Genomic DNA, 26,192 nt, shown 5'->3' with positions numbered 1-26,192 from the left:
CTTTGCCTGCACCTGGTGGGGCAAAGCGTGTCGAGATATCTGGAGACAATTTGATGGGGCTCGAAACCAACCGTTGAACGTCAAGACTTTAATGCACTTGGACTCATTCGAGACAAAGGTGTGCCGGCACGACAGGAACTACGCCAAAATATAAAGACCAGAGCCTTGAACCAGGTCAGGTGCGGATAGACCTTCCCACCGTACCCTACGCCGCGCCTGTTGTCTCACGCTCAATAGCCATGGCTGAGATCCAAGCCAAGCTCCAGACTCTGTCTGACGAGTACCAGAAACTTCAGCAAGGTAAGTTTCAACTAAAAGGAAGGCCGAATGGCCCAATTAAGACTATGTAATAACATATCTCTGCCAGACTTACAAAACACCGTAAACTCTCGGCAAAAATTACAAAGTCAACAGCAAGAGAACGCTGGTGTCTTCAAGGTTTGACGAACCGATTTCACCACCCAATCGAAATCGGCCGGGTATCTAACGCAGGACATAGGAGTTTGAAAAGCTGGGGGAGGATGAAACCATCTATAAGCTCATGGGTCCTGTGCTTCTGAAACAAGACAAGGTTGAGGCAGAGAGCACCGTTAAAGGGCGTCTAGACTTTATTGCAGGCGAAGTGTAAGTTCATTGTTCGACAGTTATTGTTTGGGAATGGGAGACATGACTAACCTGGAAATTCTAGAACGAGGCTGGAGACACAGATCAAGGAGACTCAGGACGAGCTTGAGAAGAAGAAGGCGGAAATCATTCAAATCCAAGCCTCCGCTCAAGCCGCTGCGGGCGGAAAAGCACCTCAAAAATGATACTAGATTCCTATGGAGAAGAAAAATAGGATGATATACCCACGTGAAATTTGATATCGTATGACTTGGTATGAGTGGGATGGTAAATCTTGGATCTTAACAAGGGTGACTATTCTCCCCAAGACTTGGCTCTGCGGTGTAGAATGTTGTGGAATGCGGTTTGCGGACTGGGCAACGTGAAGAAAAGATGTGCCAGGGCCACAGCAGGCATCCTCATCGACGATCTGTTGATGACATATCAGATCCATACGAAGTATTTCAATGTTGCCTCACATAGCGTGGAGTAATAGCCCGCAAGGTCCTCTAGGCAGCTGCGTGTGGCACGTGAGCCGCGCAGTATATTTATGAGCGTCCTCATCAAGGTTCCAACAAGGGACTAGATCTGCCAAGTTTCATCCAGAGCTTTTCTCAGCAGCGGAATAACCGTGGATTTTGCACTTGGACAACTTTAGAATCGACGCGGAAATAATTCCAAAGACGCCCCTTCGCGCGATGCGGCGACCCTGCCACCTGCCCCACCAACATTGAACATCAAACGTCGGAAAGCTGTAGAACTGCCGGCCCACGTCACTCGTCGGTCGAGGTCCACCTCTTGCTGCTCTTGTCACCATTCGCATTCTAATCTCGGTCAATTTTCATACATACCTTCAGGAGCCAGGAGAATGCGCTGAATCCTGGTGCCCGTAGGATGAGCGTATGGGGACTTGCCGTATTACCCCGCGGCCTATTTAGCCTGAGGTTAGAAACGCAAAGCCGAGCGAGGACCACGACCCTGCAGGACGAATCATTGAAATGGATGCTGGATCGGGCATGCGGCCAACACGGCCGCAGAGCGTGAAAGAGCTTGTCGCCCAGGCTGAGAACTTCACTTTTAACGCAAACATTCCGTTCAAGCACTGGACTAGAGCTGCAGAGACGCTTTACCAAGAGGTATGTCTATTCTGGCCGCGGCAATCTACAAGTTCCGTGGTCAATCACCGAGCGGGCTACAGCTACTAACAAGTCCCAAGGCTTCGTTCGCCCTGTCGGACGGCGACTATGGCCGAGCATATATGATGTTGTATCGACATTCAGTGCTGGTCTTGAAATGCCTCCAGACACACCCTCAGTTTAAAGACCCCGAGAGCCGTAAAGCCTTTCGTCCGCTTTCCAAGCGTATAGACCGCGTTATCGCCGATCTCGAAGAAATAAAACCTATAATCAATGACGAATATGCTGAATGGGAGCGATTGAGACCTGCGGACTCGAAACTAGAGGAACAAGGACCAATAAAGTCACCATCAAGTTACGGGGAATTTGCGGCGCGCGACCCCAGCCTGAGCGGCAATGCAACTGTTTTAGACGCATCCGAGAACCAAGAACTGGCTGTAGAGTTGGCGCAGAAGGAGTTGGCGCGGAGAGATACAGTTCGGCAGGCGAACAGACGTACTCGGGTTTACGGAGACACCATTCTTACATCTCGCTTTGGCGATGGCCAAAAACTCGACTTCAGCCTTCAAAGCCAGATGGAAGCTGTTCGAAGAGCCACCGAATCTTCACAACAGGATCTATACGAAAGCCAAACCCACAAGCCAACGTCTACGCCGCATCGAGACGCCGTGCCGCAGTCTTACGTTTACCCGTCAATATCGAAATCGAGACCTCTTCAGTTGGATGAGGCCCCTCAAACACCACCACGACCAGCCAGCTTATCGCCCCCCAGCCGCCCTCCTAAAGAATACATACATGCCCCCCCCAGAGATCTGTCATATATATCTCGACGGGAGTTACCAGTGATTCCGAACAAGGTTCCGGTCGCGGACTCACTTTCGGCACCTTATCCAAGTTATGAGGTAGCAAGGAAGAATCAACCTCCCCTTCCTCCAAAAACACTGGATGGCCCATCACTTCCTAAGAAAGAACGGCTGGCATTCAAACCTGGAGCATATCTCGAAAATGGCGATCCAATCCGTTCTGTATTTCTTCCCAGTAAACTTCGAGCTGCCTTCTTAGATGTCGCAGCTCCAAACACAAACAAGGGCCTGGAAATGTGCGGCATCCTGTGCGGGACACCCGTTAATAACGCATTATTCGTGCGCAGCTTGCTCATTCCAGATCAAAAATGCACGTCAGATACTTGTGAAACAGAAAACGAGAGCGCAATATTTGACTACTGTGCTGGGGAGGATTTGATGGTTCTCGGATGGATTCATACGCACCCAACTCAAACTTGCTTTATGAGTTCTCGAGATTTGCACACCCACGCTGGATATCAGGTTATGATGCCGGAGAGTATTGCAATAGTGTGTGCACCTAGATTTACTCCGTCGTAAGTGTTGGACCCTCTATTGAGCCAGGATGTGTGCTGACAGCTGTTGAGGTATGGCATATTCCGATTGACACACCCGCCGGGACTGGACCATATCCTGGACTGCAGGCAATCGGAAACCTTCCATCAGCACTCGGTTGACAATTTGTATCGAGAAACGGAATATCCAAACGGTCATGTTTACGAGAGCGAGAAGATGCCATTTGAAATCAAAGATCTGAGGAGGAAATGAATGGATGTATAGATGATTGTCAACTTGAGATACGTCTCCCTATGACAGTTACCCGTCAGCTACAAAGTGGTGGACGAGCCACTTAGTTGCTAACGGGTATTGCTAATCTTTGGACAATGCTATACAATCTGGGAGCCATGCATACTCATGATCCATGTTGATACGACGCTGGGATTATAAGCTGACGGCTCACACAAGTTAGGCAAGACGAAAAAAAAAGTATGAAGTACCGGCAGCGTTACTTCTCACACAGTATTCCCAATGAATGGGCATAAGAATACCTGAGAAATAAGACAGAGGTCAAAACGTCCACATATAGAGATTCCCACCTTCATGTCTCATGGGTTGAAAGGATATCGCCCTATTGACTTGGCAGTTAAGAAGAGACGAAAAGGATATATAACCTCATCGATATCTGAACTTGCAAGCGACATTCATTCTTGCCAGTAACGGGAGATTGCATGAATGAAAATACTGAGTACTACTAGTACGTAGTATTGACTAGCGACTAGAGCTTGTACTACATGACAAATAAGAAATTTATTATCTTGACTGAAACATACGGAGTACATTGGTACGATACGTACCTAAGTACCTACCTGGGTACTTAAGTAAGTAGGTAAAGTACGGAGTACATGTACGGATAATGGAGAGGTCTGGCACCATGCCAGTACGGAGTCCCAAATTTCTTTGGACCAGAGATTTTGTACTCCGTACTCTCAGCTCGACCCTTGATGTGCAGATGAGAAGCTGCAAGACAATCATCACGCACGCCTGACACGACCGCAAATTAGACACTAAACAAAAGGAAAAGGCAAAGATCCGCAGCAAATCGGATGCGTGGCTGGCGCGACATCTCCTGCAGGGAACAACCGGTCGCCCCCACGTCCATGAATTCGTCGATTGATGGCGTCCAACTTCGCTTGCAGTGAGCTGAAGACGCCACGAACCAGGTCTGTCTACACACCAACATTCTCATTGGGCTTCAACGGCCGACTTGTTCGGACTCGTCTGCTCTTTGCGAAACGCTGCAATGGCGGCAGGTTGTGATTGTCGTCCGAGCGATGTGTCATCTCTGGCCAGTTGATTGGCGCGGGCACGAGGGAAGCAGTTTGTGTGCAGCCTCCTCAAGGGCCGCGTTCGAATTTGTCAAAGGGAGCATCCACGATCATGCAGGCAGTACTCGATTCAGTACCGAGATCAACCTACTCACCCAGAAATTTCACCCGTGAGCTGGGGGCTACTGCACACCCTTCCGCGATGGAGGAGACGAAAGTCACAGGCAAACACCAATAACTATCTCTCTCGCCCAAACATCTTCATGGGAGAAACTTAATCTGATCATGGTAGTATTATTACATGCTTCACGTGTCAGAAGGAGCGGTCGAATTAAGGAAGTCGCAGAAAGGCGGAGGTGTCACTCTGAAGTTTGAACCCTGACGTTGGCGTATGCTATCGCCCTTGACCAGACGAAAGACTCGAGGACCGGGCCGCAGCTAATAGGGATACGGAGTTTATGTGTCGACAGATCAGTAGTACGGAGTACGGAGTAGTACTTGCAATACCATCGTCTAGACCGAAAATGGATCCCGTCGATGCCACAAGCTGTAGTGCTACGTATGTATTGCACTTCTCAAACCGCTTTCAAGCTCAAGTACTCCGTATTGAGGGACTGAGATTGTGACTGGGGGTACCTGGGCTTGCCAATTATATCGTTTCATCCATGGTTGGTTACCCAAAATGGGTGTGACTTGGGCAGCATCTGGTTCTGGTAGGTGATGTACCACCATCTGCTCTGATAGTAAATTGGCTCCTTTTTCCTTTTTGTACAAGGCGGGGAGAGTCCTAGCTGATATACACTCCATATTGTCTTATAGCTGCACCAGCGACCTGGGGTGAGCGGCATTCTGTGACAGATAGGTGTTGATGGCACTACAGAGTACTACATTAACAACTGACCTCTGTCAAGGCAGGCAAGGGTTCCCGTGCGACATGGTTCGAGGCTTGCGTCCAAGAACCAGATAGGCTAGGTGCCTCACGAAGCTGCAAGAGACGGCCTTGAAGGAGTCGAGCTTGCTTCTCTTGGGAGTGGCTCGCTTGATGCCGTGTCTCAAACCTGCAGAATGACGGAGCAGTGGTTTGTCAGGACCATTGGCCGGGCGGTCTCTTCGCGTATAAAGGTCAACAAGGCCTGCCTGGCGCATGGAACTCGATTTTCTTTGCTAAAGTTATTGCAACTCAAATCTCCAATCAGTCATGTCTCCTCATGGGGAACACAAAGGCGAGAGCGCTACCAATGGCGCGCAAAATGGCGCTCACACAAATGGCACACAGACAAATGGTACACACACAAATGGCCATGACGCTCGAGAGAAGGGAGTCTCTCAGAAGGTTGTACAGCCCACAGAGACCCAAAAGTCGGGAAATAAGAAGACTTCATCCACTGGGGCTTTGATGCAGTTGCGTCGGGCTTCACGACGCCCTCTCCCTACGGAGATGGGGGATGGCACTTATAGAAACATCCTCAGGCGACCAACTCTGATGCAGGATCTCAAATCATTTGGATTGGGTGGTGAGTATATCCAATTGTGGAACTGCACCATGTGCATCTGGCTGAGTTTCTTGCAGATCTCAAAACACTTCGAGATATTGTCAAAGCGAAGCTGAAGAGAGAGACCCAGCAAGATGACAAGACCATGATTATGGAGCGCACTATTCAATTGGTCTCCATGATGCCGAATAAATCGAAGCGACAAGAAATACTTACCAACTCTTTCATTGATACGCTCTGGAACTCTCTGGATCACCCACCGTTGCTGTACATGGGTGATGAGTACAAGTATCGCCAACCAGATGGATCCAATAACGTAAGGAACTTGATGTTTAACAATACAATCTTCCTATCAACTAACGTCATGCTTTAGAATCCGTTGATGCCGAAGCTTGGGGCCGCTGGGACTCCGTATTCGCGCACTTGCAAGCCAGGGCCAGCCAACATGGGAGCACTACCCGATCCCGAGCTTATCTATGAGGCTGTCATGGCTAGGGACGGGTTTAAGAAAAATCCAAACAACGTGTCTAGCATTTTATGGTATTGGGCGACTATTGTAATTCACGGTGAGTGTCTCTTTCGCGACGGAAATCGAGAATGGCCGCTAAGTATGGATGTAGATTTGTTCTGGACCAATTCAAAGGATCCCAATCAAAACGACTCCTCATCATATCTTGACCTGTCTCCTCTATATGGAAAAAGCAAAGACGATTGTGATTCAATTCGAACCTTCGAAGATGGCAAGCTGAAGCCAGATACTTTTGCAGATCGACGACTCATTGGTAACCCGCCCGGAGTCTGCGTCCTGCTCATCATGTTTAACCGTTTTCACAACCACGTGGTCGCCAACTTGGCTTCCATTAACGAGGGCAACCGATTCGCAAAGCCTGCAGCGCACCTGGAAGGCGATGCGCTCGCAGCTGCTTGGAAGAAGTACGATGAGGACTTGTTCCAGACGGCTCGACTTGTCACATCTGGTCTATACATAAACATTACTCTTGTCGACTATGTGCGCAACATCGTTAATCTCAACAGAGTCGACACGCAGTGGACGTTGGATCCGAGACAGGAGATGGGAGTCGCCGTGGGCACCGCCAAAGGCGCAGAAAGTGGTGTTGGTAATGTTGTCTCTGCCGAGTTCAATCTGTGCTACAGATGGCATTCGTGCATCTCTGAGATGGACGACAAGTGGATTCAGGACTTTTATACGCAAATTCTCGGCGACAACTACGGCGAGATGAACCTTCAGACCCTTATTGCAGCCGTCAAGAGATATGAGACGACCATCCCTGAGGAGCCCTCAGAGCGCACATTTGGCGGATTTACTCGCGGGTCTGATGGACGCTTCAACGATGACGAGCTCGTCGATGCCATCTCTACAGCAATTGAGCAGCCCGGCGGTGCGTTTGGAGCTCAGAACGTGCCTCGAATTATGAAGCCAGTTGAGATACTGGGCATCATCCGAGGTCGCAAGTGGAATCTCTGTGGCCTCAATGAATTCCGCAAGCATTTTGGACTCAAGGCATATGACACGTTCGAGGACATCAATTCGGATCCTGGTGTTGCCGACGCTTTGAGGAATCTGTACCAGCATCCTGACCATGTTGAATTATATCCTGGTATCGTGGCTGAAGAAGGCAAGGCACCTATGGTTCCAGGCGTAGGAATTGCTCCTACCTACACCATTTCCAGAGTCGTGCTCTCTGATGCCGTCTCTCTGGTCCGTGGCGACAGGCATTATACCACGGATTACCATCCCGGGTACTTGACCCAATGGGGATTCAACGAAGCCAACTATAATTTGGAGATCAACCATGGTTGCGTGTTCTACAAGCTGTTCATTCGTGCGTTCCCCAACCACTTCAGGTATAACTCGATCTACGCGCATTATCCCATGGTCACACCAAAGGAGAACCGCATGATCCTCACAAATCTGAAGCGAGCGGAGCGCTTCGACTTTGGTAGACCAGAATTCATCGCGCCACCAATCCATCTTACTTCGTATGGTGCAGCCCAGCACGTTCTCACCAACCAGGACAAGTACAAGGTTACGTATAGAGAAGCGTTCCGGTTCCTCGTGGGCTCCTCTGGCACTAAATGCATGCTGGCTGGCGATGACCCTGCTCACGCGGAACAACGCAAGGTCATGCATTCTCTACTATACGAGGATGGTTGGAAAGCTTCAATCAAGAGTTTCTATGCTATGATTACGGAGCGTCTGTTTGCCGAGAAATCGTACAAGATTGCTGGAAAAGCTCAAGTTGACGTTGTACGCGATATTGGCAACCTGGCCCACACGCACTTTGCCGCAAGAATGTTCAATTTGCCCCTGAAGTCGACTGAAAATCCGAAGGGCGTATTCTCTGAGCAAGAGCTGTATGAGGCGCTGGCGATGTTGTTTATCTGCATCTTTCTAGACCTTGACCCTGTGAAGTCGTTCCCTCTCCGACAGAAGGCAAAGGAAGTGACCGAGCAGCTGGTCAAAGCTGTAGAGATGAATGTCAAATTGACCAAGTCTCTGGGCATTCGAGGCCTCTATACCGGCCCTGCTCCCAAGAGTGACGACCTGGCCATGTATGGTGTCAATCTCATAAAGGGGCTGTCTAAGGCTGGTCTTGGAGCGCACGATATTGTGTGCAGTCATGTTTTGCCAGTTGCCGGTGCCATGGTGCCTGTTCAAGCCCAAGCGGTAAGCTGATTGTTATTTCGAATTATGGGATGTTCTGGGTCGAGTACTAATCACTATTGCCACTCTAGTTCGCCCAAGCCGTGGACTGGTACCTCTCTCCAGAAGGCCAAGAGTATATACCGGAACTTCAACGCCTGGCCGTCGCAGAATCGGGCCCAGAAAACGATGCCCTCCTCCTCGGCTACGCCATGGAGGGTGTCCGTCTGGCTAGTGCGTTTGGTCTCTTCCGTGAAGCTGCTGAGACAGAGACCATCAAAGAAGACGACGGGCGTGAGGTCCACGTCAAGGCTGGCGACCGCGTCTTTGTGTCACTCGCCTCAGCGGCCCGCGAAGAAGCATACTTCCCAGAAGCAAGCAAGGTCAACCCACGACGCCCAATCGATAGCTACATGCACTATGGTGCTGGACCACATAGTTGCCTGGGCAGGGAAGTCAGCCAGGTTGCTCTGGTTGAGATGTTCCGCGCATTGTTTAGAAAGAGGGGATTGAAGAGAGTCCCCGGACCTCTGGGTGAGCTGAAGAAGGTTCCTCAACCGGGTGGCCTCTATTTGTACATGACGGAGAATTGGGGCGGTGTTTCGCCGTTCCCCACGAGTATGAAGATTTCCTGGGACGAGTAGGTGGACACGATGAATATCGGCTTGCTTTCTTTTCTTTTCTTCTAGTCTTTTTTTTTTTTTAATTCCGTTATATACCAAATTGTGTGTAGGTTCAGATTTGTTAATGACATGTGCAGTGTGATGGCTGGGCTGATGCCACTGGTCAACCCAACCGAGCCCGTGATGTGCAAGACAGTTCACGAGTACTTGGCAGAACAAGTCAACTGGTTGTAAACACGACATGTAATTTTGTTTTAGGGGTGGCATCGTGCCCACTTGTCAAAAGCAAACAGATTGAGCTAATGCTGCAAATCTCAAGTCATTCCGAGGTATTGTCTATCATGACACGGCTTGAATAGGGTAAACAGCTACAAGACACTCCGAAAATGGAAATGACCGATAACTTCGTGGGTACATAGGTAGGTAGCTCCTGCCTGTTGGGCCGCTTCCTTCTGGAAATTGCTCAATCAACACCCTCGTATTCCGTCCGTTTGCTTCTAGCGTCGCATCGGGCATCAGATACGCCAACCAACACGAGATGTTTTGCAGCTTTTAATTATATCCCCCCGGCCCCCTAAAATATCGCAACTTGATTCATGACTTTGAGGATTAGCTCAATCCCGACCTCCGGCTTGCGAGATGTGTCTTTGCTTGAATTTGGTGCAGAAGGCCTCGAACATAAAAACTCGAACCGAGTAGTCGTCTGGGCTATGAATCTCGACATCAAAGACAAGACAATGAAGAACCTAATCCCGCAACTGTGCCATGGCGCACTGGCACCGTCTGCCATGACAATTCCCGCGTCCATAATTTTGTGTCTTTTGGCGCCATTGAGGATATTCTGCTTGCGCAATGAGCCGGTTAAAGTCTCTTTCGATTGGGTGGGATATACAAAGTTGGTGAGTCTTGTTGATGTTACCGAATACCTTTTCAAGTAGAGCTGCGCTAACGAGATGTATAGCTATTTTGCTCGATGTTCTCGTTGATGAAATTATTTCAACTTGTTGCTTTTCTCCTACTTGGTTTCGATCACCGCGTAGAGTTATTGGGTCTTTGTGCCTCGTTGATCGCTTCTCTGTTGTTCACATGGCTATGTCTTGTGGAGCATAAACGATCTATCCGGCCATCCACTTTGACGGCAATCTATTTATTGGCAACTGTGTGTGGTAATCTTCTCGGTGCAGTCCCAGAGCTTTTGTCTTTTCGAACCCCTGACATTCTGCTCTTCTGGCGATTCGGCGAGATACTCGTCCAAATGGTTCTTTTGGTTCTTGAATCTCAGAACAAGACCGCGTCCCTACTATGCATGTACAAAGGCGTCTCACCCGAGGATTCTGCGGGAATATTGAGTAGAACCTTTTGGTGGTGGCTTATGGATCTATTGGCAGCAGGAAAGCAGCGCATCTTGAGAGTTAGCGACACCCCACGGCTGAGTTCATCACTGCAACCGAGCCTGACGCGAAAGGCCGTACTCCAAGCCTGGGATAAAAGAGGCAAGTAGGTGATCTCTCTTACAGAAAGACTTATTCTAACATGGTTTGAACAGCCAAGTCGGAAGACAGTCTTACCCTGCTGAAGGTTGTGGCAGGCAGTTTGATGAGGCCACTTTTGTCGCCTTTAGTCCCGCGATTCTTTCTAACGGTGTTCCGATGTAGTCAGCCGGTCATCATCAGCCGCGCTATTTCTTTTATTACAAACGACCAAGGGGGCGTGGCACAATCATGCAGAGCGTATGAGATATTCTTTGCTGCACTGATTGTGTATTTCGGACTTGCTGTAGGATCTCTTAATTCTCTGTTAGCTGGACCTGGCTAACTGGGGAGCATAGATATCAAGCTCAATGTACAAAAATACATTGAATAAGCTCGATATTCTGATACGAGAATCCCTCGTTCACTTGGTCTACGATAAGACATTAAATCTAAGCCACCATGGTTCGGACGCAGGCCGAGTGGTGACGCTTATGAGCACGGATATAGACAGTGTATCTGAGATGGGTAGGCTTTTACACGCGAGTTGGGGACAAGCTGTTGAGCTTGTGATTGGTATGATACTGCTAGCAAGAGAAGTGGGCTGGCTGTTTCCAGTGCCGCTGGTTATCATAGTCTGTAAGTATCAAATGCTATTCTCTCGCCGAGGAGAAAGTGAAGTTTACTGATTTATTGATATGAAGTCGCTTCTCGTGTGAGCCGTTTTGTTGCTCAGAATGTGCGTTCTCGAACCAAGAGTTGGAATGATGCGACGCAGGCCAGGATATCTACTCTGAGTACTGTGCTCAATTCAATGCGGAGTGTGAAAGCGATGGGATTATCGGAGGCTATCGCCAAGTACATTAATGAATTGCGGGACAAGGAAATTGATAGATCCAAGCATGTTAGATGGATGCAGGTTCTGTACAATGCCAGCGGTAGGTTTTTTGAGAGCATTGTCCACCTGAAGCAATGCTAATGAGAGCCAGCGAATGCGAATGGACTCTTTACTCCAGTAATAACGGTGGTCTTGTACGCGATGTTGGCAGCCTCCAGGGGTGAAAGACTGGATACCAAAACGGCCTTTACAACAGTGGCAATTTTGTCGTTGGTAACTCATCCGGCGAATATGATGATGACCATTTTCCCCAAATTTGTCGGCATTATGGCCAATGTTGATCGAATTCAGTCCTTTTTGCTTGAACCTTCACGGGTTGACTGCAGAAAAATCATCGACGGAAGCCTTATTACAGAAACCGAAAACTATACAGGAATACGCCTTGACGATGTTACAGTCAAGTTCAAGAGCACCGCCGCCGCTACTCTAAATCATATCAATCTGAACCTTCCAAAACATTCGATAACTGCTTGCGCGGGCCCAACTGGCTGTGGGAAAACAACACTGGCCAAGACGATACTGGGCGAGGTTTCCCCGGTACAAGGCATCGTGATGGTCTCCTCGAGGCGTATTGCATACTGTGATCAGCGTGTTTGGATCCCAACTGGTACCATTCGAGATATAATTTGCACTTTTGCAACTGAAGTCGACGAGAGCTTGTACCGAGAGGCATTGAGAATCTGCTGCCTTGACTACGACCTTCAAAGACTGCCCGACGGGGACAAGACTGTAGTAGGAAGCCAGGGAGTCAACATCTCTGGGGGCCAGCGGCAACGAATAGTAAGATATTCATGGGGAAATCCCGCCCCGAGAACTATGGCATGCTGACTGTGTTTAGGCATTAGCTCGCATGGTCTACTCTGGTGCAAGCATTGCTGTTCTGGACGACCCGTTTAGTGCTCTTGACGGCGTAACAGAAAATAAAGTAGTCGACAATCTTTTGGGAAAGAATGGGTGGTTTCGAAGGGCCAAAGTGACTGCCTTCATTATTATCAACGCAGGTCAGTAAGCGGTTCTGCCAATGCGATACCTCAAGGATAAACACTAACCGGCAGCCACTAGCACAACACTTCCAACACTCAGACGGAATCATTCTTCTTCAGGATGGCCACATTTCCGCACAGGGAGACTGGCGGGCCATTAAGAGCCGTGCATCAGAGATGTTAAAATTTAACTTTGAAGAAACCCAATCCTCCACTGTTGAGCCAACAGGCAAGAGTCAATATAGCACCGCGAAACAAGCGGAGACTGACGCGGATAAGGACCTGCACCGAAGTGTTGGGGATATGACGCTCTATAGTAGGTGTACATAAACTCTAAGGATACCTGTTGCTGATGATTTTGTCTTACAGGTTATTACATACGATCGGTTGGGGTTTGGAACTTCCTGCTCTTGGCAACTTGCACGGCCCTGTACGCCACTTTCAATACTTTCACCACATACTGGTTCAAGTTATGGACCGAGAGCGATGGTGATCGCGTGGTATTCTATATTGTTGGTTACGTTCTACTAGCATTCACGGCATGGGCTGCTACTAGTGCAAATCTGTGGTGAGCGAGGAGAAGACAACTCTGTGATATACGATAAGACTCTGACTATCAGCCGCTAGGAGCACTTTTATTCTCCTCGCACCGAGGTCCGGAAGACTGCTTCACCAATCACTTCTCACAACTACCATGGCGTGGGTGAACTTGACGTAGAACATTTGAACGAGTAAGGGGCTAATTCGGTATAGTGCGCCTCTGCTGTACTTTTCCTCCACGGATGCCGGGATTGTTCTTAATAGGTATGGCTTTCTCTTTACGTTGTTTCGAAAAAATATATTTGCGCTAACTGCAAAGCTAGGTTTAGCAAAGACATCTCGCTTGTAGACAGGCAGCTACCCCTGGCATTATCAAACTTGTGCTCTCGTACGTATTTTCACTAGCAATCAGTATACCCTTGGGCTGATTATGTTCAGAAATCTTCAAAATGCTGGCTCAGGCTGTGATCCTAATGCAGGTTCAGAGGCTCCTTCTGGTTACTCTTCCAATATGCATCGTCATAGTCTACCTGGTTCAGAGAGTATATCTCCGGACCTCTAGGCAACTTCGAGTTTTGGAATTAGAATCTTACTCCTCTTTGAATTCATGGTTCCTCGAAACAGTAGGTAATGTGTATCACAGTTGCCAACTATTCTCGCTAATGTCTGTTAGACGGAGGGCCTTGTGTCCATTCGAGCGTTTAACTGGATCAAACCTGCCACTAGCAAGAACCTGGAGAATCTCGAAACCTCAATACGTCCGTCTTACTCTTTGGTTTCGCTTCAATGTTGGCTCAACCTTGTACTCGATCTCCTGGTTAGTTGCATCGCGATCGGCATCATTCTAATCGCTGCCTTGTGGAGAAGTGACACGTCCGCAGCAAATGTCGGCGTCTCTCTGAACTTGATTCTTGTGGCGAACACGACGCTAGTACGTCTTGTTGAGTCATTTACGCAACTGGAAGTATCGCTTGGGGCTATTGCTAGATTGAACGAGGTCGAAACCCAAACGCCGAGTGAGGATAGGCCGTGGGAGGACCAGATTCCACCCAGTTCATGGCCCGAGAAGGGGTCCTTGACGCTGAGTGGTTTCAGTGCAGGATATAAGTATGCTCTATATATCCAGTGACTATGGAATGACCAGCTGACAAAATCAAGCGACGATCACAACGTGCTGAGGGATATTAATCTGAGTGTTGGCCGGGGTGAGAAACTGGTGATTTGCGGTCGCACAGGAAGGTATGATATCCCTCAAGTGCTAAGAATGCGCACAGAGCTTGCTAATAAAATGTACGGCAGTGGCAAGAGCACCATTCTCCTAGGGATACTCCGTCTGATAGAAAACTCTGGAGAGGTTGAGATAGATCGACGACTACTATCCCAAGTTCCCCGAAATATAATCCGAAAACGCGCCTTCATAACGGTCCCCCAAGAATCACTATTCCTTCCTTCTGCATCTCTAAGCTTCAATCTGGACCCGGACGCTCAAGCCTCTGAACATATGTTACAGGAGGCGCTCCAGAGTGTTGGCATATGGGATGTCGTCTGCGAGATAGCCCGTGGAAAAGACTCGGATCCTTTGTCTCAGCCTGCTTCATCTCTCCAGGCACTGTCTGCTGGACAACTCCAGCTCATATCCATGGCCCGTGCCATAGTAAAGATGAAAATAATAAGCCAAGGAGTTGAGTATAAAGACGGTGGAGTCAATGTAGACTCCCCGAAACCAATACTTGTTTTAGATGAGGCAACTGCATCTTTGGATGCAAAGACGGAAGGAAGAATCTATGACATCATCGAAAGTGAGTTCGTTGCAGATGGTTATACAGTAGTTATCGTAGCACATAGGATAAGTGTCTTGGCGAAGACAATGCGCCCAGAGAAGGATAAGGTAGCCTGGCTGCAGGATGGGAGAGTGGCCAAGGTTGGAGACTATGAAGAGATTGCCAAGTTTGCCTCATCGACTGCTATCGGCGAAGGGCAGTAACAACCCTGGCCCCTTGAGCATAGTTGAATTTGAACTTGGTCAATCCTGCAATTATGATGCACGGGCATAACAAACATACACCAAACCAAACCATTAGACAAAGCAACTTACCAAGGCTCTATCGTCCTAGATCCCGATGCGTTGAAAAAGGAATACAGTAAATCGAGAAACCCACAGCCACTGTAAAGACGGATTTCGAGATGGAACTCTGAGAGCCACTTTAGATGACCCGACGCAAAGTCGGAAACATATCCAACAACAACTTTGCGACCCCAAATGAGCAGTAGACATTGACAGCTCCGACAACAATGGTCATGACAGAAGGCGCCAACCACCGCCACAGAGAATGAGAAACCAGTGAAACGCATTTGCAGTCGTCACACCACAAGAGTTGATCAAAGACCACCTCCGAAACGGTGTTGACAAGCGTGTGCATGAGGAACGCGCCGTAAGAGTACCTGGCCTGGAATAAGCTAGACTTTGCGGGTCTGTTGTGCCATGCTGCGAAATATGTAAGCAGTGCCGGGCAAACGATTATAAATGAAAGCTCGTTCCAGAGGGCGTAGAGGAAAGCCGCAACGTTCCATCCACCACGGATATCAATCATGGACTGCGCCATCCAGTTTCCACCCGCATCTTGAAATAGATATGGTATCGAGACAACTGGCAGTGTAGCTAGGGACACTAGTGTTGCGGCAACAACGGAAAGCGACGAGTTGCCAGATTTCTCGTCCGAGGCCGCAGCTTCGTCCTTTCCACTCGTCTTGCCCAACGCAACCACCCCCATGAAGGAAGTGCCATACTTATACGAGGCGTGTCCCATGGTATATGCCAAAATGTATTGAGAGGCATAGGCTGGTTGGAGAGCTATGATTTTGAGCTTCGCGCCAAGGGGGTAGTAAAGACGCGCAAGGAAGCTGAGCGCCGCCGCGCCGATCCATCCATACCTGGCAAGCCAGACATACCAAGAAGGAGGGCTTTGGTGGTCGTCATTTCCGGCAGTGTGATTCTCCTCCTTCTCGTTACGCATGGCCCTTGTTTCCGCCCTCGGTGCCATCAGGGCGGTTACACTATCCATGATGAGCAAGTTGACAGTATACCACACCGGGCCTCGAATACCACGCATCGTTGAAAAGTACTCTGCCAGCCGAGCCGAAATGGAAGAAAGTGACGGTTCTTCCAGCGCGACTAGATGGCTCGCTGGCTGGACGACTAGTGTGTACAGAACAGCAACCAGGCCCAGCCTCGAGGACTTGCTCTTTATAAATGCCCACCGGGTTCGGCCTGGGTCCTGGTCTATCCGCGCAAGGGACTGTGCCGAGACACGTCCGGATATCCAGAAGAAGAGGCCCATGAAAAACGATTGATTGAAGGCGGCTGCGATGGTTGGAGGGATATCCGCCCCGGGGGACGCAAGTCTTGTCACGGCTGACCGGAACGGAGCCCTTCCTGGTGCTCCATATGTGACGGCTGTGTGATGCACGATGACAAGGCCCGTCAGAAAGGTGCGCAGGTTGTCGAGATCGTGGCGACGTAGTGAGATGGTGGCTTTTGATGCCGCATGGTTCCGTGTTCCGCGGCGCCGGCTAGAAAGTGTCATGTTTTCTTTCTACCCCCTTTGTTCGAGAAGAAGTTTGCAATTGTCTCGGGACTGGGCAGCCTCATTATATTGATAAATGGTGAAGGTGCTGGCTTGAAGCATTCCTGTTCGGGTAGACCGGAATCCTCAGGTCAGATTATAGGCGGGCGAAGGAACAATGTTCGTCCTTGCTGACGGGCAGTGACGGCCATCTTTGTTGGTCAGAGATGGTCAAGACGGATGATGAGCTATGAATTGTACGTCATCTAGGTTAAGCGTCATGTAGAGCTAGATGCAAATATTGATGTTTTGATTTCTCCTCAAAAGCAAGCTGCTTGGTGGTTGCCGCGGGAGGATAAAACGTCGACATGCACGACAATGACGACACTGCCGCTATGCGTACTTTTAAGGATATTTTGACCGAAACCAAGCGGAAGAATTTCAACTGCTACTGGTAAATTCAACGAGAACGACTGCTGATCGTCGCCGGCACCGATAGGGGGCCATCGAAGTAATAATCAGATTGTGACAAGATGGGAGGACTCGGGACAATGTTGCCATCTGTTGATGGTCACGTGATCGCGTGATGGCAAACAGACTCGCGTTCGGATGAAAACCCATCCGCACTTTCTTCTTTCTCCTGCGTGCTTCTTCGAGCAATGAAGAACATCGGAATAGAGCATGATTTTGCAATCCTTACCTCTACACGTAGCCTTTCTTTACCATCAATGAACGCGGCAGACAAGTCTTGATAGCGCATCAAGTCACTTCGAGTGAGACGCAACTATAAATACTGGAGCGCTAGAGAAACAGTGGTATTGCCTTTGCCAATGACACCACTGACCATTATTCACCCCTCTGATGGTTCGTGTAGCGACTGACTGTACAGTGTCAATACTACTGCTACTACTCGTATGTACCTGTGGCTATTTACAACCATTGACTCCCCCTCCCGGCTCGTCTAGAAGCTGCTAGCCGCCCAGCCATTGAGAACGTTGTAGTTCTCCAAGGGCGAGGTTCCGCGAAGCGTCTCATAATGAACCCTGCCGCCACACTCGGCGCCGTTGTATACGTGGGCACATTCACCCTTCAACAAGGCGGCAACTTGGGATCCAGCCTCCATTCCCTCAAACCAGGCGCCATGTAGGAATCCAAAATTCTCGGCGCTGGTGGCCTCGCCTGCGAACCACAACCGGCCCGTGTTTGCCCGCAGGTTCTGGTGCATCTCGAGGGTGGTGCCGATGGGCCAGTTGGAGTAACTGCCAAAGCACCACGGCGCCTTTGTCCAGCGAGGATACATAAAGGCCAGCGGCTCGGGAACCGTGACGTTGGGGAACATTTGCCGCAGAACCTCGAGCGCCTCGTCCTTGGTCTGCTCGTCCGTCTGCTGTTCCACTCTGTAGGACCCCTCTTCAGTGACGGTGGCAAAGATGATGTTGGAGCCGGGCATGAAGCCCTCGGTCGAGAGAGACTGCCACACGGGGTAGTATCCGCGCGTCGTGGGAGACGCGTACAGGAAGTACTGCGAGTCCGTGGGCCAGAAGGTCTCGTTGAACTGCATGAAGATCTTGGTGTAGGTGCCCATGCTGAACTTTTGAATGGCCACCCGTTTCCACTCGGGGAGCTGCGGCTCAAAGGCGACGGCGTTGTTTTGGAGAACGCCAAGGGAGAAAGTGCAGATGGCGTAGGCGGCCGAGATGCATGAACCGTCGCTGTTGTGGATGGTGACGCCGTCGTCCGAGTAGGTGACATTCGTGATTTGGGTCTTGAGAAGCAGCCGATTGTCGTTCCTGTTGAGAAATGTGTTTGACTCCTCTTCAATAATGTGCCTGTAGCCCCGGGGGTCAATGACGAGGTTGTTGTGGTCGCTGAACTGGTGGAAAGTGAGGTTGTCACTGGCAGCACCGAATATCAGAGACGACTCTTCTGGAGTCAACGCGGCGTCCCAATCTATTTGGAGCAGCAAGTCAGCTTCTTCACCTGGTTTATGACAATGGGAAAATGCCGGTACGCACCCCAGTTCCACCACTCAACTGCCTGGCGCTTCATATCGGTGTGCTTCGGGTTCCATCCAGCCATGGCGAGACCAGCGCGGGTGGTTTCGTCTTGAGCATTCTCTGCGAGCATACGGCCGGCCCTTACGGATGCTTTGGTCCACGCTTCGTCATATTCGTCAAGTATGTCACTGTAATCAGTGTAGCCAGTTTCATTGTAGGTCAACATGGAAGTATAGTCGGAGAAGGTGTTCTTCAGGTTGTACTTTTTGGCCTGGGGCTGGGCGTTAGCTGACAATGGATAGGGAAACACCGCATTACGTTTTTTGCGTGATCAAGTGGTCCTTACCAAGGTCCAGATAGGGTTCTCTACGTCTCGGGTTATTATCTTGTTATCAAAGCTGAAAGGGTTGACCACGTACCTGGGCCACCTGGACGGCCAAGACCTTGAATCTGATTTCAAGTTTATTAGTCTCGATGGTAACCGCGGGAAAGACTCCGTCATGATAGACACACACCCAGTTTGGTCCCAGCTCAACCACATAAGGTGAGCCATCCTCCTTTTTGCCAAAGTTGGTCTGTGTAGCACGGCCGCCAACTCGGTCATTGTACTCTATGATGACGAAGTCGGTGATGGAGTTATTTGAGAGTGCTTGCTGGCGTTAATGTGTTAGTCTTTTTTGTTGATTGGCATGGAGCGAGGGCTTTCGACATACTGCTGCGGTTATGCCCGCCATACCGCCGCCCCTGAATGTGTGTTAACGATGGCTCGTCACAAGTCATGGTCGACTTACAAGATGGCAACGCTGGTTTTTCTGCAAGTCGCATCCTTGGGAGCAGATCTCGCAACATGAGCACGAGCCGACTGAATGCCAACCGCCGCAATGGCAAAAAGTGCGGTGGAATGTTGTAGATGCATCTTGACGCGCGCAAGATGTAGACATGGAGCAGGCGAGTTCGGCTAAACTAGACAGATGAGCGCAATCGGCGTCCTTTTGTACATTTGCTGCGCTCGGCATGTACAAAATGCTCCGGCACATTCGAACGGCTATCTTCTTTCCCTGCTAAAACACCCCATGTCCTTGCTGTGTTGTACCGGCTCTTCCTGGAAACTCGGGTCATGGACGAACCAAATACTGGAAGGGAACTCGTATCGGGCAAGGCGATGGTTGACAGGCCAAGGCTGCATATCAACAAGTTGAACTGGGTTAGTCTTTGGGAACCCTTCCCGACGGGGGGAGTCGGGTGTCTCAGCAATTTTGACTCTTCCCAGCCATTGTGTAACTAACTACTAGTCGATGCATTTCGTACGCCATACGCCAAGAGATAGGAACCGTGGGCATCTGGCTGCAATGCAAGGCCATGCGTCTTGGGTCTTGACTCTCGACAATGTGAGCCGACTCGGCCCTTAGGCTGGTCAACGGCGGCGGCCGCACCATGTCATGCTGGACAAACGCGCGCATAAGTCTATTTAACCTCGCCGGATCCCAGTTACCTCCACTTGGCCGGATCTGCAGGACTAGCTTCTCCATTCTGTGTGGCATGAACTAATAGGCTTTTGAGGGGAAGCGGCATAATGCCCACTTCCCCGCAGCCATCATCAATAGTTGTACATAGACTTAGGACTGTAAATACTACTACTCGCTTATCACAGCCCGGATGACCAGACTCTCCTTGGCCAAACTAGCCCCCGTATCTCGGGTCTCAGGGCTGTGCTATCTCAATGAGTATGGTGCCCTTAGGCTTGGTCATTGGTTGAATCGGGTTACATCGATCATCACCCTTACGTCTCTCCGGCTGCATATTCATCCCCAACTATCAGCATCACAAGAACGGGCCGGGACGGCGCCCGAAATGTCTCTCATTCGGTTCTCCGCGCGTGCCGGCAATTCAGTAAACGTGGCGGACACGGGTCTTGAATCTCTCCGTTTGTTTCCCACTGCTCAACTCAAACTGTGTTTGGTGCCGTCATCAATCGTCCCTGAACCGACATCTCGGAAACGCCACAAAAGAAAAGTGCCGTGAACAATGAAAAACAGGACCATGAAGGAAGGGTACGAGCACGAAGACGACGCCCAGTTGGCGGCGATGGGTCATCGGCCCGAACTACAGCGAAACTTTTCTACATTGTACGTACTCGTGAGGCCTGGTCGTGAATCGTGATGCAAGCTGACTCGAGCCGTGCGATACAGGTCTATGCTGGGTCTGGCCTTTGCCGTGTTAAATGTCAGTAGACACCTCCAGAAACCAACCCCAGCCACGGACACGGGAGCTCAAACCTAACGGCGAGTCGTGAGTAGTCGTGGACAGCCCTATCGGCAAGTCTTTCAGTCAGTCTGACGTCCGGGGGAAGCACGAGCATCATTTGGGGTAGGTGGCACCGTTACCGAATTTGAGACGTTGCTCGACAAACTCGAATTGTTCCCCTTTCGGCATGTACTGACACGCACAATGCAGGCCTGGTCACGGCCGGAGTATGCAACTTGTGCATTGCAGCCTCTTTGGCTGAGTTTTTGTCCGCCTATCCCACGTAAGTACATTTGAACCCCTGTCAGCGACATTGTCTATCACAGTGCTGATTTGTTCAAACGCAAAATAAAGGGCTGGTGGACAGTATCATTGGGTGGCTGGTAAGTTGAGACCTTGTGTTGGCGAAGCATTGACATGAACCACGCTGTATAACAAGAATTCAGTCGGTACGAACAATCAACCGCAAAGAGGATGCTGCCGTTACCTCCATTTTTTAACATGTGAATAGTATCTTGGCCTAAATGGGTTCCTATACTGTCTTGGATTACTGGCTGGATCAACGTCGCGGGATGGGTATGTCTTGTGGTGCCGTCGTCTTCCATCTTTTTTTTTTTATTAAAAAAAAAAAAAAAAGAAAAAAAGAAAAAAAAAAAAAAACTAACGGATCCCGTGCCAGATTGCCCTGGTAGCTACAAACGCTTTATTGTCCAGTCAGTTGATTGTGGGAATCATTTCCGCTCTTCATCCGGCATGTTTGAGATGGCTCACATTCTCTCACTAAGTCAACTCCTAACTAGAATCCAGGCATACGACCCGCAAAGATGGCACCAATTCCTGATTTACATCGGACTGACCTTGCTGGGCTTCGTTATAAATGCCTCCATGAACTCGCTTCTTCCTGTTATTTACCACGGGGCCTTCATGTGGTCCATTGGTGGCTTCGTCATCGTGTCCATTACTGTCCTGGCATGTGCGTCGCCCGATTTTAACTCGGCCTATTTTGTTTTCTGCAACTTCATCAACCAAACAGGCTGTAAGTTTCGACATACCATCCCAGGATGAACAAGTTCAACGCGCAAATGAATAAATAACAACTAATGGGTGAACAGGGCCTGATGGTATTGCCTGGTTGCTCGGTGTTCGTAGTCTTCCTCCATCTGCGTACTAGACCTCTTGGGCTGATGTGATGTAGCTTCTCCAAGGCGGACTTGGCGTCACTGCTTTTGTTAGTATCCCGTTATCAGAATGCAACGAAGAGAGTCGGCTGACGGCAATACGACGTAGGATGCGGTCGCACACATGATTGAAGGTAGGTGTTAACCGGCCGCGCAACCGTACCCATCGGACATTCTAACTATGTGTACCTAGAGATCCCCCATGCTGCCGCCGAGGGACCCAAAATCATGGTCGTCTGTGTCGGAATAGGCACATTCACCGGCGCAATTTTCCTCATTGTCTTGTTATTCGTCTCCGGGAACATCGACGACGTCATCAGCTCCAGCGCTGGTCCGCTGCTTCAGATCTTGATTCATGCGACAAAAAGCAACGCCGGAGCCATATGTTTACTGATGTAAGTCTTCATCAAGCCGTCATGGCACCGATTTGTGCTAATCTTTGCGAGGCTACCGCTGGTGTGTCTTGTCTTCGCAACGCTCAGTGTAATGACAACTAGCAGCCGAATGATCTTTGCATTTGCAAGGTACGAGCGCGACCAGACCCAAGCCAACTACAATCTATCTGTTGAAAATATCCCCTTTTGACTGATGCAACACAGGGACGGTGGTCTGCCTGCCTCGAAATTCTTCGCCAAGGTTCATACCAGACTCGGACTTCCCCTGAACGCTCTAATCCTCACCTCGGTTATTGTGATCCTATTTGGTCTGATATTTCTAGGTTCAACCAGGTACAACGTGTTTTATTTTCCCTTGAACACTGGAAAAACCACTGACGTCATACAGCGCCTTTAATGCCATCATCTCGGCATCTGTTGTTGCCCTTGATCTATCATATGCAATGCCCATTGCTGTAAATTTTATTCAGGGTCGCAATGCTCTGCCGGACCGAAAGTGGAAGCTACCCGGGTGGTTTGGATGGACCGCTGACTGCATTTCACTGTCATATATTTCACTTACCACGGTATTGTTTCTATTCCCCCCCGGGCTCCCTGTAACGGGGAGCAATATGAGTAGGTGGCCTGCCAAAACACCATGACCCTGTCGCGCTAATCACCACTACAGATTACTGCATTGTTGCATTCGCCATCATCATCACAATATCTGTTTTTCAATGGATCGTAGATGGACGGAAGAACTTCACAGGGCCGCGAGTGAACCTCGTTCCGGAGAGCGCGATGCAACCTCCCACCCAGTCTTGATCTGATCGTTGTCCGGCCGACATTTTGGGAGTCCTGCATCTCGAGTGCGTAATGGAAATGTCAACCGGCCACGTATGCAGCAGATACTGTAGGGGCAACACATCACAATGGCGTGTTTGAGGGTTGTACAACTGAAAGCTACAGGCAAGCTGGGTGGAAAACAAACCAAGCCACAGTAGCGTAATACTATGGCACCAATACGCACTCTCGGATAAGCAATGTGACACTTTTATGGGGTGAAATGGCTGCAGCAAAGTCGGTCCTCTCCGAACGTGACACAAAACAACGAACCACGTACATATACATTGGGCATATGTAAAGCGCACCAGATTCGGAAGGCTTCAACGGTGGCGAAAATAAAATATGAATTGTCATTATGACTTATATATACGGAGTATTCCACTCAGAAACTTTAAAGGGGGCCATTCAAGACAGACTTGCGTCGAGTTCCAAAACAATAGTTTCCGGAGCACAGTCTCATCATGGACCCAAACTGGTGTCAGGGCTTCCCTCGTGATGATGTGCTAATCAAACTCGTCGAGGTTAGCGGCTCTACAGCCGAACCTATAGTACACGATGCCTACGGTCTAGACAAGACCTATGGCGAGATGTTGGCGGATATCCTGGAAACTCGCGACAGAATTCGCAAAGCCGCTCCGGCATCGAGTCTCGACAGCCGCGGCATGCTCTATGAAGCTGCACCATATGTAGGATTCCTTGGACTCTCCGGATACGAATTTATCGTTGCCTTCTTTGCCACACGAGCCCTAGGCGGCGCATGCATGCCATTTGGTACAGTGTCTTGTAAGGTCCAACATGCACCACCAGTTTGATACTAATGCAATTCATCACGATAGGGGCCGGCATCTTACCACAGGAAGCGCACTCATTCCTCTCCAGATCAAAGGCGTGCGTATTGCTTCTCGGCAAGGACAGAGTAGCCCAGGGACAGCAAACCAAGGAGTACGGTCAACAACACGACTACGACTTCGGACTCGTTCGCGTATCAACCGATGCGCCACCCGTCGCCAGCAACTCCATCAGCATCGACCACTCCATCGAACTAGATGACGGCGGCCCTGGATTCGTCATCTTCACGTCGGGAACCACCGGTCCGCCCAAGGGGGCGGTTCTCCCGCGAAGATGGCCCCCAATTGAAGACACAGTCGAGCCGGGAAGCGCGACCATCAGCGACCGCCCGCCTCACTGGATCGGAGGAGCCTATCCAATGCTGCAAAGCGTCTTGGTCCGTCGTCGCGTGTACATTCTCAAGTATGGCGCCACGGCTTCCGATATATGGGATGCCTTTAGAAGCCACAGCATTGACCACATGTCTTTTACTCCTGGCATTTTCCGGCGCATGAAGCAGGACTACCAGGGTCGAATCTGCAAGTTTCCCGAAGATGAGCAGAGACTGTACGTGGAGGGGATTCGAAATTTGAAGACGCCATGGCAGGGCGGCGGCATGCCTTCGGTTTCGATGCTGGACTTCTGGCGAAACCTCATCGGAAGACCGATCGGGATGCAATACGGATCTACAGAGCTGGGCGGAACGGTGACAGGACATGACGGACTCTCCAAGATCAAGGTGCGTCTGAGCTTCTGTCCCTCGATCAAGAATCCCACCGCAGAGTCTAATCGAACGTGAGCATCGAAGTACTCCATTGGAACCCCTTTCCCGGGCATTGATCTCAAGTTATCCAATGGAGACAGCGGCGCCATCTTTGCCAAGAGCCCTAGAATAATGACCCAGTATGTCTAGAATATATCTCAAATACATGGTCACGTAAAGGAGGCTAACACCCGTAATCGCGAAAAGCTACATCGGGGACGAGGACGCCACCAAAAAGGCCTTTGACAGCGAGGGATACCTGGAATCCGGGGACATTGGCCACATGCAAGACGGCGAGTTGGTCTACGACGGGCGGGCCTCCAACGAATGTATATCCCCCACCCTGACGTGACATGTTTTTTTGATCCTTGCCACTGATTCGAATACAAACAACCAGACATATTCTTTGACGGGTACCGAATCCCCATATTGGCGCTCGAACACGCACTGGATGACCTCCCGTATATATCAGAAGGCTACATCGTCGCGGTGCCGGACCACGAGGCCAACGAGATTTGTGGCGCGCTTGTTCGCGTACAAAACACCGACAATGACGAAAAGGTCACCTTGGCAAAGATACGGTCCGATCTCTCCGAAAATCACGCCACGTACACGCTGCCAGTGGTGCTTCGCATTCTGGGCGACGACGAGCAAGTGCCCTTTACCATATCCCAGAAGCCCATGAGGAAGCAGGCCGCAAAGAAATTCTTCCTAGTAGACGACTACTGGTCCATTGAGAACCCCACGCCAGGCGTCGAATATTGGAATAACAGGATTGAGAGCAGACAACACACCGGAAGGACTTGGGATTGGGCCGGACTGCAACGGTGAATACATAGGCAGCGAGTACGGTTTGGGCATGCATAAGCAGTTGCACGACGTCAACTCGTATTCCCAAGTGTCTGTGAAGCACACATCATCAGCAATCGATTTGTAGAATACAAGACGATATAATGCAGTGTACCCCGAAAAAAAAATGCACCATGTCCGTTTCGGCCATCCATGTGAAACGCGAGATACTACGCTGGTGGCAAGATCCGTCTTTGTTACACACGGAGGTGATTCGGAAATGATGCCGTATGAGGTGTGACATGTCAAATCGGGTGTTCGTCTATCTTTCATATCGTATTCCACATCGAATGATAATAAACTGCGAGCCGCCGATTGCGCTGCGTAAGCCGAAAGCGGCAGTACAGAGCCCTTTGCTGCTTGGCAAAGAACATGATGCTGCTTTTTTTTTTTGCTTAGTTCTGAATTTTTCCGAGAAATGCCGTTTCAAGTGCTTCCCTTGTTTCTATTGGGTAGCTTGGCCATCGTTGAT

At 49.8% G+C, this 26,192-nt stretch overlaps 8 protein-coding genes across 8 annotated transcripts; 6 read left to right on the top strand and 2 right to left on the bottom strand.

The window, feature by feature from the left end:
* Window positions 1–239: 239 nt before the first annotated feature.
* Window positions 240–809, top strand: MAA_04952 (prefoldin subunit; the record flags this gene model as incomplete). The annotated part of the gene is made up of 4 exons (XM_007822463.1): window positions 240–300; window positions 368–438; window positions 500–624; window positions 689–809. The coding sequence occupies 4 exons, from the start codon at window positions 240–242 to the stop codon at window positions 807–809; spliced, it is 378 nt and encodes a 125-aa protein (XP_007820654.1).
* A 792-nt stretch (window positions 810–1,601) lies between these two features.
* On the top strand, window positions 1,602–3,121 carry MAA_04953 (Mov34/MPN/PAD-1; the record flags this gene model as incomplete). The annotated part of the gene is made up of 2 exons (XM_007822464.2): window positions 1,602–1,739; window positions 1,820–3,121. 2 exons carry the CDS (start codon window positions 1,602–1,604, stop codon window positions 3,119–3,121), a joined length of 1,440 nt encoding a protein of 479 aa, XP_007820655.2.
* A 2,484-nt stretch (window positions 3,122–5,605) lies between these two features.
* Window positions 5,606–9,209, top strand: MAA_04954 (Cytochrome P450 CYP6001C17; the record flags this gene model as incomplete). Its single annotated transcript, XM_007822465.2, has 5 exons — window positions 5,606–5,921; window positions 5,978–6,216; window positions 6,274–6,466; window positions 6,521–8,589; window positions 8,658–9,209. 5 exons carry the CDS (start codon window positions 5,606–5,608, stop codon window positions 9,207–9,209), a joined length of 3,369 nt encoding a protein of 1,122 aa, XP_007820656.2.
* A 575-nt stretch (window positions 9,210–9,784) lies between these two features.
* On the top strand, window positions 9,785–15,062 carry MAA_10640 (uncharacterized protein; the record flags this gene model as incomplete). Its single annotated transcript, XM_011412358.1, has 16 exons — window positions 9,785–10,087; window positions 10,294–10,685; window positions 10,751–10,964; window positions 11,017–11,296; window positions 11,362–11,595; window positions 11,647–12,335; window positions 12,394–12,556; window positions 12,618–12,854; window positions 12,908–13,106; window positions 13,166–13,237; window positions 13,292–13,342; window positions 13,402–13,466; window positions 13,517–13,701; window positions 13,752–14,185; window positions 14,237–14,317; window positions 14,378–15,062. The coding sequence occupies 16 exons, from the start codon at window positions 9,785–9,787 to the stop codon at window positions 15,060–15,062; spliced, it is 4,284 nt and encodes a 1,427-aa protein (XP_011410660.1).
* Window positions 15,063–15,282: 220 nt separating this feature from the next.
* On the bottom strand, window positions 15,283–16,662 carry MAA_04955 (Acyltransferase 3; the record flags this gene model as incomplete). The annotated part of the gene is made up of 1 exon (XM_007822466.1): window positions 15,283–16,662. The coding sequence occupies one exon, from the start codon at window positions 16,660–16,662 to the stop codon at window positions 15,283–15,285; it is 1,380 nt and encodes a 459-aa protein (XP_007820657.1).
* Window positions 16,663–17,602: 940 nt separating this feature from the next.
* On the bottom strand, window positions 17,603–19,554 carry MAA_04956 (Amine oxidase; the record flags this gene model as incomplete). Its single annotated transcript, XM_007822467.1, has 7 exons — window positions 17,603–18,591; window positions 18,657–18,909; window positions 18,985–19,004; window positions 19,058–19,088; window positions 19,154–19,291; window positions 19,352–19,382; window positions 19,430–19,554. The coding sequence occupies 7 exons, from the start codon at window positions 19,552–19,554 to the stop codon at window positions 17,603–17,605; spliced, it is 1,587 nt and encodes a 528-aa protein (XP_007820658.1).
* Window positions 19,555–20,678: 1,124 nt separating this feature from the next.
* On the top strand, window positions 20,679–23,259 carry MAA_04957 (gaba permease; the record flags this gene model as incomplete). The annotated part of the gene is made up of 15 exons (XM_007822468.2): window positions 20,679–20,764; window positions 20,828–20,861; window positions 20,936–21,005; window positions 21,093–21,165; window positions 21,237–21,265; window positions 21,394–21,458; window positions 21,690–21,918; window positions 21,995–22,023; window positions 22,078–22,110; window positions 22,170–22,194; window positions 22,254–22,455; window positions 22,561–22,584; window positions 22,660–22,788; window positions 22,844–23,070; window positions 23,123–23,259. 15 exons carry the CDS (start codon window positions 20,679–20,681, stop codon window positions 23,257–23,259), a joined length of 1,392 nt encoding a protein of 463 aa, XP_007820659.2.
* A 482-nt stretch (window positions 23,260–23,741) lies between these two features.
* Window positions 23,742–25,702, top strand: MAA_04958 (acyl-CoA synthetase; the record flags this gene model as incomplete). The annotated part of the gene is made up of 5 exons (XM_007822469.2): window positions 23,742–24,063; window positions 24,117–24,847; window positions 24,917–25,011; window positions 25,079–25,200; window positions 25,269–25,702. 5 exons carry the CDS (start codon window positions 23,742–23,744, stop codon window positions 25,700–25,702), a joined length of 1,704 nt encoding a protein of 567 aa, XP_007820660.2.
* Between the last annotated feature and the right edge of the window lie 490 nt (window positions 25,703–26,192).

This window comes from Metarhizium robertsii (genome assembly GCF_000187425.2).
Source record: "Metarhizium robertsii ARSEF 23 chromosome Unknown MAA_Scf_1, whole genome shotgun sequence".
Lineage (NCBI taxonomy): Eukaryota > Fungi > Ascomycota > Sordariomycetes > Hypocreales > Clavicipitaceae > Metarhizium > Metarhizium robertsii.
Note: the sequence above shows the minus strand (reverse complement) of the source record. Positions and strands in the feature narration are given on the sequence as shown.